General features: G+C 34.5%; 1 protein-coding gene across 11 annotated transcripts in view; it reads left to right on the top strand.

Annotated features, from left to right (window-relative positions):
• ADAD1 (adenosine deaminase domain containing 1) overlaps nucleotides 1–12,251 on the top strand; it is a 98,541-nt gene that overhangs the window by 3,436 nt on the left and 82,854 nt on the right. For 10 of the 11 annotated variants that reach the window (XM_049097409.1, XM_049097408.1, XM_025420525.3 and 7 more), the window contains exons 4-6: nucleotides 876–1,043; nucleotides 4,125–4,193; nucleotides 8,565–8,690. In XM_049097409.1, the coding sequence (XP_048953366.1) occupies nucleotides 876–1,043; nucleotides 4,125–4,193; nucleotides 8,565–8,690 (363 nt within the window). The remainder of the gene's footprint in view (nucleotides 1–875; nucleotides 1,044–4,124; nucleotides 4,194–8,564; nucleotides 8,691–12,251) is intronic. The other variant, XM_049097413.1, reaches the window with a different exon arrangement.

Here is a 12,251-nt window from a genome sequence, read left to right as displayed (position 1 = left end):
TACATCTCAGTCAAAGTTAGTGTAATATTTGAAAATGATGACAAGGCTTATGTGGAGTGACATTGTACCTAGCCATCCATAACCAGAGTAGAGTCTTAAATTAACAAGGCTTTTTAAAGTCTAAATAACAAGTAAAACTTGAACTGAAAAAATCTTTGCCTTATAAATACAGATAATTCCATTTCATTTTTCATTAGGCAAAAATATGAAAACTAGGTAAAAGTAATTGTGTAAAGGTAATCCTAGGAATTTTGGATGGCTGGACATTCCTTTTAAATCTTTAGCATATCTTCTGTATTATTTATGTTTCGGTTTTCTTTGTGGATTCTCTCCCCTCCACTTGCCTTCAAGGGTATGGTTGCGTGAATTGCTTACCATAACACCCTGGTAAGTTCACAAGATTTCTGCAAAGGGATCACTTTTATTCTGGAACTTACTAAGAATATCAAAGCACTCAGAAGGTGGGAGAAATTCAACTTTATTGGTACTGAATTTCAAAAGAAGAGCGATGTTGCCAGAGGCTCCACATTTTTTACCTCTCATTGGTAATTTGGTAGATATTTGGATGCTTATTATTGCCAGGTTTCATTAAACAAGACACTGTTTCTATGTACAATCTGTACTTTAAAGCTTTCTCTACTGTTCATGCCGAATATGGAGCTAATCTGGCTGCTCAGTTCTGTTCCTCAGAACTAATTTAGGGGCTCATCCAGCTTTAGGTTTAACTTGCATTAGCTCTAAAAAACCAAACAGAAAACTGATAGGCCAGGATGATTTTTCACAATTTTTGTAGTGGGTTATTTTTCTATATAAAAATGTCATTTGTAAGTTCATACTGTGAATTATGTAGCATTCATTCCGACTTATTTTTAAAGGTAATGTTATGGGACCTTATTTTGCTTTTTGTGCTGTGGTGGATGGTATTCAATATAAGACTGGACTGGGACAAAATAAAAAGGAGTCTAGATCGAATGCAGCAAAATTAGCTCTTGATGAGCTTCTACAATTGGATGAACCTGAACCAAGAATTTTAGAAACATCAGGTAATTACTCTTAATTATAAAGTATTTGTAAAATTTGTGTTTTTCCAGAAGTCACCTGAAGGATTTGTTAATGAAGAGTTATTTGGCAACTACAGGATAGAGCTAGCAGAACTTATTTCCTTCCATTGCTATCTGATTGCTGTGACATACTAAATACTAGTTAAAATGCTCTTATATAGGGTATTAAAAGTATACTTATGGTCAGAGTCCTGAGTAATGCATGGAATTGTTGAACACTATATTGTGCACCTGAAGTTAATGTATATTCATCATACTGGAATTAAAAATAAAAATAGCAAAGTGAAAAATAAAAATATTTTATATAAAAGAAAAATGCTCTTGTATTTTTCAGCATCATAAGCTATAAATATGTTGGCTGAATTGTCTGATAATTTGTCAGATTCTCAGTAGCTTCATATCTAGAAACTTGATTTTTTTTTCTGTGATTTATTGGATTCTTACTCTCTTAATACTGTGCATTTAATGCTTAAGAGTTTTTAAATACAATTTTTGTGAAGTTTGTCTATATTAAGTTCATGGCAGTTACCATTCTATTTTCTGTCTATATGAATTTGACTACTGTAGGTACCTCACGTGGAATCCTGTAGTATTTGTCTTTTCATGGCTTGCTTTTTTTCCACTTAATATGTCCTTACAGTCCAATCTACATTGTAGCATATGTCAGAATTTCCTTCCTTTTTAATGCTGTGTGTATATACCAACCACATTTTGTTTATCCATTGATGGATACTTGGGTTGCTTCAACTTTTGGCTATTGTGAATAATGCTGTTATGAACGTAGGTGTACTGATATCTCTGTGACATTCTAGTTTCAGTTCTTTGGGTTTTATACCTAGAAGTGGAATTGCTGGATCATATGGTAACTTTTTTTTTTAAAGAACTGCCATATTCTCCATATTGACTACACCATTTTACATTCCTACCTACAGTGCACAAGGATTCCGGTTTTTCCACATCCTCACCAATACTTGTTACTTGCTGTTTTTTTGTTTTTTTTTTTTTTTTTTAATAGTAGCCATTTTACTGGGGATGATGTGCATCCCATTGGGGTTTGATTTGCATTTTCCTAATGATTAATAATGGTGAGCATTTTCTCATGTGCCATTTGTATATTTTCTTAAGAGAAATGTCAGAATTTTTCCAATTTCTGAAAGGATTTGTTGGGTTTTAAGAGTCTTCTATACAGTAGTTTCCTCTTTATTCACAGTTTCATTTTGCCTGGCTTCAGTTACCTGTGGTCAGCTGTGGTCTGGAAGCAGATGGTCTTCCTTCTGATGATATGTCAGGTCATTAGTAGCCTATGTCACAATACCTATGTATTCACTTCATTTCATCACATTTTATCTCACGTTATTATAAGAAGGGTGAATACAGTAAGATATTTTGAGAGAGACTATATTCACATAATTTTATTCCAGTATATGTATTATTTGTGTTATTCTATTAATCTTTTACTGTGCCTAATTTAAAAATTAAACTTTATCATAAGGATGTATATGGTATATAAAGGGTTTGATATTATCTGTGGTGTGACTAATCAAAAGAGGGGAGGACTAATGTGTATTCTGGATATCAATCACTTATCAGATATGTGATTTGCAAATATTTTCTCCCTTTTTGTGATTTGCATTTTTACTCTGTTCATAGTGGGTTTTGATTCACAAAAGTAATTTTGATAAAGTCCCAACTTTTTCTTTTTTTTTTTTTCTTGTACTTTTAGTGCCCCATTCAGGGGACTGTTGCCAAATCCAGTGTCTTCATCAAGCTTTTATCCTGTTTTCTTCTAAAAGTTTTCACCCTTAATGTTTGTATCTTCGAAGCATATTGAGTTAATTTTTGTATATAGTGTTAGGTAGGAGGTCCATCTTCAATCTTTTGCATGTGGATACCCAGTTTTTCCAGCATCATTTATTGAAAAGACTGCCCTTTTTCCCTTTTGAATGATACTGGCCCCCTTGTCAAGAATCATTTAATAAATATGTGAGAATTTATTTCTGGGTTCTCGGTTCCATTGGTCTATGTGTATGCCATTACTCTAATGTTTTGATTTAATGTCACTTTGTATTAAGTTTTGAAATCGGGAAGTGTGAGTCCTCCAACTTTGTTCTTTTTCAAGATTATTTTGCCTGTTTGTGTATGGTGCAGGCCAACTTGTGCAGTCACATTTTCTTTGTTGAAATTATTTGTGCTTAATAAACAAGGTTTAATATTTTTGGTTTTCATTCTACCTGAACCCAACTCTAAGTAAATGGAAAAAAAAAATACTCTTTTTCTGAGTTTTTAAAGTTCTATTTTTCTATAGTCCAGAATGTATGTGTCTAATTATAGTTCTCCTTTGCCTAATTAATGTGAACTGCAAATAACATTGTTAGTCTTTCCTTACTAATTTTGATATATTAAGTCAGTATTTCATCTTACTCAAAATTAAGTCCGGAGTAGTAGTTTTTTTTGCTTCCTTTGTTTTTATGAATGATTCTCAGGAGATACTAATTACTTTAGTTGAACTTTTGCTCCTGGAACCTCTTCATTTAAACTTTTCTGATCTTTTTATTTGTTTCTTTGGTTTAGTGTCATGTTCTTTTTTTGTTTTCCTCAGTTCCCTAACTTGGGATCCAAATCGGAAAGCCATTGCAAAGAATGGGACAAGCTTTGAAAACTCTGAATGTAGTATCCCGCTAGGAAAAATGATAACTTTTACTTATTAAATTTTAATAAGATACTAATTTTAAGTGTTTTACATAGTATTACTGTAAATAGAAAATTGTTCATGAGCATCTGAAACAAGGTTCATTTTAAATACTTTTAGGATTGTGGCATCTGTGATAATGCAAAGTATATAACAGCATAAGATTAGGAAATCCAGAACTGTGTGTATATAATTTCAACATAGGAAAGACCTTTATCAAGGATGAGCTATGGATATTTGATGGGTTGGAGTTGGCAGAACTATACAGAAAAAAATAATCATTCTCAGACTGCTATTTATTATAGAATAATAAGGTAGGTATCTGCTCTTTGGAACATTGATGTTTTATGTTTCTTTATGTTTTTTATTTACAGGTCCTCCTCCTATCCCTGCAGAACCTGTTGTTTCACCTGAACCAGCATATGTCTCAAAAGTACATTATGGTAGGAAAGTCCCTTATGATCTTTTTTAGTAACCCAATAAAGAATTATAATTAAACATGTATTAAAATATGCTTAGATATGAAAATATATACTACTATTTTATTATTCAAATCTGTAACACTTCTACAAAGAGGAGACTTTCCTTTTATATTGTGCTAAAAAAGAGAAATAAGGAGCGGAAGAAGAAAGGTTGAAGAAAATTTGAAGAAATGACTTTTTTTCTATAAGGGAGTGGTTCATCAATTTCATATAGCTGCTCTTTTGAGAATGCTTTGGTAGGCTTGTCATTAATAAAAACCAATGGCTTTCTGATGCTTAATGGTTGGGGTTTTTATTTTAAATAATTGTTTACTTTTTTTTTTTAAGACTTTATTTTTTCATGAGAGACACACAGAGAGAGGCAGGGACACAGAGGAAGAAGCAGGCCCCACGCAGGAAGCCCAACGTGGGACTCGATCCTGGGTCTCCAGGATCATGCCCTGGGCCGAAGGCAGATGCTCAACCACTGAGCCACCCAGGCATCCAATAATTGTTTACTTTTAATGGCAGTTATTTGTCACTCAAGCTCAAGAAAACTGCAATTGCAGTTACTAGTTGTATGACCTACAATCAGCTACTTCTCTATGCATCTTAATTTTTTCATTTATAAAATGGCTATAACAGTAATTACCTCAAAGGGTACTTATGAGAATTTAATGAATTCATTCATGTGGAATACTTAAATCAGTGCTAGTAGATACTTCCTAAATAGTAACTTTTTTTTTTTTACAACATTTTGTCATATTTGACATTGTATGGTAGTAGTTGTATACATTTCTTATCGGATCATAATTCTCTGAAAGTCAGGAAATTATTTCTACATTGCCTACACAATAGTTAATACTACAGACTTCAAAGTTTAGAGTATTTACAGAATTAAAATGAAAAAATACCCTTCTCTTCTAGGTCTAAAGATGAGGGTTTAAAAAACAGGAGGACCTGTAAATAAAAACATAAAGAAACATGAAACATCAATGTTCCAATTTATGCCTATTCAGACTTGGGTTGTCCATTGTCAGTCTTTTTTTTTTTTTTTTTCCTCCATTATCATTATAAAACAGAAAATCTGTGCTTTTGTGAACTTGTTTGGAGTAAAAGAACAAACAGACCAGGGAAATAGACATATTCAAATGACAAAATCCATCAAAGTTCAATACAGTAATTTAACAATCATAAGAATTGGTGAAAAGAAGGGAAGTGAGGGTTGAATCCAGCAACAATCATCCCTTAATATGGGGACAGGGCTCTAGTGTGTCATTTCAGCCTCTGGGCAATTTTAATTAATGGCAGGACAGAATCTCTGGTCAGTAACTGACAATATAGATTAATATACCCTGAGAAAACAGACCAATCTGTGAGGAAGGAAGAACACATAATTAACAGTGTGTTTAAAAAAAATACATGATTAGAGTCAGGTTTTAGTAGGCTCAGACACGAGTCAAGTTGTCATAAAAGGGAGAGCAAACTCATCCTTCAAGCTAATGGGTAAACACAGGAGTTGGATGTTACTCCCTTTGAAAAAAAAAAAAAAACAAAAAAAAAAACGATTTTAGACCCACAGTAATTTCCAGGACAGATCCTATTTGGCCAATTAGAGAGAGTATTGGTATTACACAGACTGTGTGCTTTGCCCTATTTCTCACTGACCATATTTCATGAAAAATAATATTTTGGGGCACCTAGGTGGCTTAGTTGGTTAAGCGTCTGCCTTTGGCTCAGGTCATGATCTCAGAGTCCTGGGATTGAGTCCCACTCTGGGCCCCCTGCTCAGCAAGGAGTCTGCTTCTCCCTCTGCCCTTCCCACCACCAATTCTCTCTCTCTCTCCCTCCCCCCCCCCATAAATTAAAAATAAAATCTTTAAAAAATGATATTTTGAGGTGACTGGGTAGCTCAGTCAGTTAAGCATCCAACTCTTGATTTAGGCTCAAGTTATGATCTCTGGGTTGAGAGGTGGAGCTCCACACTGGGCTCCACACTAAGTGTGGAGCCTGCTTAAGCTTCTCTCCCTTTGCACTTCCTGCCCTGTCTGCAATAAATAAATACAAATTTTTAAAGTGGTATTTTGGCTCTGAGGATAGGTTCAGGTGACATGATACTAAAGATCACTTGAAATTAGCTACTTAAAACCAAAGAAATGGTGTTAAATGGCATTATGTATGTCATGTTTTTATCTCATCCTTCATTTTCAGTAACTTGGGAGAACATTTTGTTTCCTCAATAGCCAGGACAAATGTATAAGGGAAATAGTATTGCATTTGATTTTTATTCTTTACATGCATGGTAATAAGAGACACGTTTAGTAACTAAGACTTGGTTATATTCACAGTATTATTTCCTTCAACACTGAATTAAGATCAAGAGGTATACTTAAGAGGTATACTTATATGTTGTCAAGTCCCAAATGTTCTTTATGATATTTAGATGCAACCATTTAAAGTGTAGCAGAACATTTTTTTGCCCATCCACAATTCTTATTCTGTCAGTACTAATTGCAGTGTGTTTTTCTACTCCATAACACAAAATACACGCTAACTATATATGACATGATTAAACAAATTATAGTACATTCATTCTGTGGACCCACAAAGAAGGATGAGGTAGTCCCTGAGTGATGTCTGAGACTAGGTAAATGCAAAAGGTGCATTTCAGAATGTTCCAGTTTTTGGTTTTTTGAGTGACATATGTTTATATTTACAGATTCTAAAAGTTTCTATTAGAAAGTGGTAATATTATCTGCATTTGGTAAAAAGTTAAATTTAGGGCAGCCTGGGTGGCTCAGAGGTTTAATGCTGCCTTCAGCCCAGGGTGTGGTCCTGGAGACCCAGGATCCAGTCCCACATCGGGCTCCCTGCATGGAGCCTGCTTCTCCCTCTGCCTGTGTCTCCGCCTCTCTCTTTCTCTGTGTCTCTCATGAGTTAATAAATAAAATCTTTAAAAAAAATAAATAAAGTAAAAATTAAACTTAAAAATATTTTTATTTATATATTTTTTATTACTTTTTCCTCTGTATCATGAATTTTTGGTGATAAGCAGGGCCAAGTTGCTGAGTAGTTCTCATTACGTTTTTATTGTGTAAGGATCAAAAACTAATTCATACACCACACATGGATAGTTTTGTTGATAACAGTTTTGGTGAAATGTATGCTAGCATGCAATTGTAATAATTTACATCTCCACGTTATATGCTTTGTGATGAGATAAAAGAATATAGCCCTTACTTCATTTTTTCCTGAGCTTCATTTTGTGATTGATTTTGTGATTGTTCACATTCTTCGTGATAATGTGAATTTGTTTTTGCCAATAAGAGAGCATTAACAATAGTAACAGAAAAATTAAAGTTTAACAAATATAAACAAAGCATGTAAATGGCCTAACTGAAATGTGTTGTGTCCCATTAGTAGAATGTTAGTTGAGAATGCTAATATCATACTTTTATTATTTGTGTGCTTTTTTAATGTAATGATTATTGAGCAGGTAAAAAGAATTTGTGAAAATGATAATTCTTCATTTCTTATGTAACGCATGACAGCAAAGTTGTTTCATTGCTTTTTGTCCTCTAAAAATGTGAAACGGACTGCAAACCACTTGGTAGACTGCTTAGCAATCATCATGAAACATCAGGAGCTATTAGTGATTTGCAGCTAAACTTGGAGAAACACTGTATTAGGGGATTCTGCAACCTCTCATTCTCTAGAACGATGGTTCTTCAGTAGGGGTACACAAAACAAATGGCCAAGGCCCTACCCCAGAACCTTAATTTTAATAAGCTCTGTCATTTTTTTTTAATCCACAGGTAACTTTTGATTATATTCTTGATTATCAACTGTTTTCTAGTAATCCTAATTACTTAAAATTATCTTTATCCCCTTGCAAAGTGCAGGACTTCTTCAGTGGGAACATGGAACTGTATCAAGGGTCTAAGTGCTTAGTTCTTTGCAGTGGTTCTCAGCGGGGCAAGTACTAAGGGGAATGTATTTTAATTGTCACAGTGTTGAGGGAAGACTACTGGCATTTGGTGAGATGTTAGTTGGCAGTGTGGGACAATCCTATTAAATGACTTGTGTCTTGTATAATTTTTAAATACTTCATCAAATATAGATCAGTAACTAATATGAAGTATTAATCTTTTTACAATAAATTTTCCATAAAGCTCAATAACATGTCTTTTTTAGAATTGAATGCTTTAAAATATCAATCAGTGGCATAAATTATAATTTGTTCACATATGTAAATTACAAACTCAATTGTAAGGTTATAATAGGAATAATAGAGGCCTCTGGGAGAAAGCACTGTGTTCTTCAAATCATATTCCATTTGATTTTTTTTTCCAGAAGGGAGACATATTCAGTACGCAAAGATATCACAAATTGTTAAAGAAACATTTAATAAACTAATTTCTAATCATTCCGAATATCTGAAATGTAGCAATTCATTGGCTGCTTTTATAATTGAAAGAGGTAAGTCCAGATATTTGGGATGTGTTGGTTTATGGAAAAAGTGTTAAATAACCTCATCATTGGAGCTATATATAGTAGTATTTTGACTCTTTGGTCCTTTTTACAATGGTGTTGCATTGATTTGAAGTGGCCTTTTCTAGTGGATGTGGATCATTAAATACAAAGGCTCTCAATGTTACAGTATACTGACCAGAAGCCAATAGAGAACTGCAGAAAAGTAAAATGCCTAACATTTTAAACAGTAACTCTGTTGGAACTACTACCAACTTGAAATCTAATTTTCCATTGTAAAAAACATTGAGAAGGACCCCATAAAAATGAACACATTTTCAAATACGAAAATATTATAATATGAAAAATCATGAGCTTCTGGTTTTTCTTGTGGATATTATGATTCTAACTACATTTTATCTTTTATTTACCCTTTAGTGTTCTAGATTAATAATTTAATAAAAGTATTTGAATTTTATGTTCATCTTGGAGTAAGATGTAGATGATATAAAACAATTGAGATTTGGTCTATTTTTTTTTTTTAAGATTTTATTTATTCATGAGAGACACATAGGGAGAGGCAGAGACACAGGCAGAGGAAGAAGCAGGCTCCACACAGGGAGCCTGAAGGGGGTATTGATTCCCGGGGCCTCCAGGATCAAGCCCTGAGCCAAAGGCAGGTGCTAAATCACTGAGCCACCCAGGGATCCCCAGATTTGGTCTATCCTTAGGGAGTTTTTATAATTTAGGGAGAGAATGTTTATACACACATATATACAAATACTGTTGAAAGTCTAAGTTGATAACAGTTATTTTCTGTAATCCAAAAATGCATGAAAATTAATAGATTGTAGAGAGCCAATAAGGTTAAAATCTTTGGGACGTGAAACTAAGGGTTAATAAGGCTTGGATAAATAGAAGAAAAGACATTTTTGAAGAGAGAAAGGCATAAGGGAAGAAAGTGGGAGTGAGAAAACTTCATGGAACAATGAGAGAAATTTATTACTAGTGCAGAAAAGTGTGTACATACGTGTGTGTATGTGTGTGCGTAATACAAAATATAGTTAGGTTGATAAGATGTTACCAGATTATGGAGTCCTTTAAAATCCAGTCAAAAGTTGGATTTCATGAAATAGAAAGTGGTGAAAGATTTTTGGTTAGGGATTGATACCGTACTCTAATTGTTGGATACAGCATGAGATTTAGCTCTGCTACCTAAGTGACTTTGGGCATGTTATATATTTAACATCTCTCTGCTACAGTTTTCTTCTAATTTCTGAAAAATAGAAGTAATAACTTCTATTTCATGGAGTACTAGGATTAGATGTGATAATATAAATTATTTGGCACAGTACTTGGCATTTAGGAAAAGCTTAAATTACATTTGTAATGATTAAAATAAGTTGATGTTTAAGCAATAATTGCCAACAGTTTTTTAAAAATACTACAAGGATTGGTCCTGAATTAGAGTATTGTAACTTAGATTATTGTAATGGAGCTGCTTACATTAGAGTTGAGAAAGATATGAACAGGGAAAGAAGATAATATTTTTTAGAAATTGATGTGATTAGATGAAAGTGACAATGACCGATGAAATAAGACCTAGCATTTCAAGTTTACATAGTAGAATGATCATTGTTCCCATATACACAGGAATCTGGAAGCTGATGTGAAGTTGTATGAATAGCATGGATGAGAGTAATAAATCTGGTTTTAGTGATACAATTGTAAATCTAGGGTGCGGAGACACTGAGTAAAATTAAGTACACGTTCCTGGAATAAGTGACTTGATCAATGCATACTTACAATGTATTAGAAGCCTCAAGTGGATATTCCTCACTGCCCAGCCAACCGGTGTCTAGCAGGGTTGATCACACATGCCCTGAAATGTCTACTTCATACTTTGTCCTCAAATATCCCAGATCCTCTTTTCTATCCCTGCTTTTAACTAATGGCCATGTGTCATTTTTTTTTTTTTTATTTATTCATGAGAGACAGAGAGAGAGGGAGAGGCAGAGACACAGGCAGAGAGAGAAACAGGCTCCATCCCGGGAGCCCAACATGGGACTCGATCCAGGGTCTCCAGGATCACTCTCTGGGCTGAAGGTGGTGCTGAACCGCTGAGCCACCCAGCTGCCTCATGTGTCATAATTTTTTTATTGTGTCTGTAAGAAACTATCAAATCCAAACTTCCTTTTGTTCTTTACCATCAAATCTATGTAATTTCTTCCATTTGAGCTCATCTTCTCTGCTGTGAGTAGAGGAAGGATCTTTGATAGCTGATCCCTTCACTTAAGTATTGGTTCCATTCCCTCTTTCAACTTGATGAATCCCTTCTGTTATTGCCTTTTACTGCATTATGAAACTAGTATCTCCCTGAAACATGACAGGTCCTGTTACAGAGTTTAAATATAAACTGAGTTTCTATTTATAACTCAGAACTTTACATCACCATTCCAGAACTTAGTGACACTATATAATTTGCTTTTACCACCACCATCCACTTACTGGAGCAGCTACATTTGTGATGATGGAACTTCTTATTTTTCCCATCTAGTTCTATTTCCCCTCTAGCTTTCTCCATCTCAGTACCTGGCATTTTCCCAGTTGTTTAGGCAGGCTAAAAAACTGAGTTCTTTCCCTAATAACCTAATAACAGTTTATGTCTAAGTTCTGTTATGTCCCCAAACACTACGTCAGATCTGATTATTCTTTTCCAACCACTCTTCATTACTCAAGTCTTAAGTCATTATGTCTTCAGCTTCTTGGACCCTAAATATCCATGTAAAGGAATGATCTTAAAATGTAACACAATATGGTTTTCAGTCTCTTACCCTCAGCTTCACCATACATAGCTCTTGAGTAAAATCCACAGACTCCTTAGCATGATTTATGATGACTCTCTGACCTCATCTGATGCCATTTCCTTACCTCTTTGCTGGAGCAGCTATACTGGTCTCCCTGCCCAGGGTCCCCAGAAGCTTGCTGTTTTGACTGCAATGCCCCTTACCTCACACCTCATGTTGAAACTTAAATTTCGGTTTCATAGAGATTCTGCATCTAGTTTGCATGAGGTAACCTCGCCCTCCATTATTTTTTTACATTGGCCCCTTTAAAGCACATGTCATAGTTTGTGGTTTGTTTAGTCTTTTTCTGTCTTTATTAGAAGCTTCATGAGGGCATGTCTTGCTCAACTTTTTATTCCTAGCGTATACTTTTTAGTTCTTCAGTTTTTATTGAATTAATGAAAGTCCTTTTAGGTATTTGCAAAGGTGAAACCTTTTTATTTAAGATTTATTTATTTTAAAGAGAGTGTGTGAATATATGAGCGGGCAGAAAAGAGAGAATCTCTAGCAGTCTCCCTGCTGAGCATGGAGCCTAGCCTGACTGAGGGTTCTGTCGCACAGAGCTCAGTCTCAGGACTCTGAGATCATGATGAGCCAAAATCAAGAGTCAGACACAACTGATTGAGCCCCCCAGGCACCCCTGAAACTGAACTTTATTTGAAAGTCTAAGACTAGAGATTTTCTGAAATAATCAATATGAAGTAAAAAAAAACGCAAGATGTTC

This window comes from Canis lupus, chromosome 19 (assembly GCF_003254725.2).
Source record: "Canis lupus dingo isolate Sandy chromosome 19, ASM325472v2, whole genome shotgun sequence".
Taxonomy (NCBI): domain Eukaryota; kingdom Metazoa; phylum Chordata; class Mammalia; order Carnivora; family Canidae; genus Canis; species Canis lupus.
The sequence above is the reverse complement of the archived record's forward strand: the minus strand, read 5'-3'. Positions and strand labels throughout refer to the sequence as shown.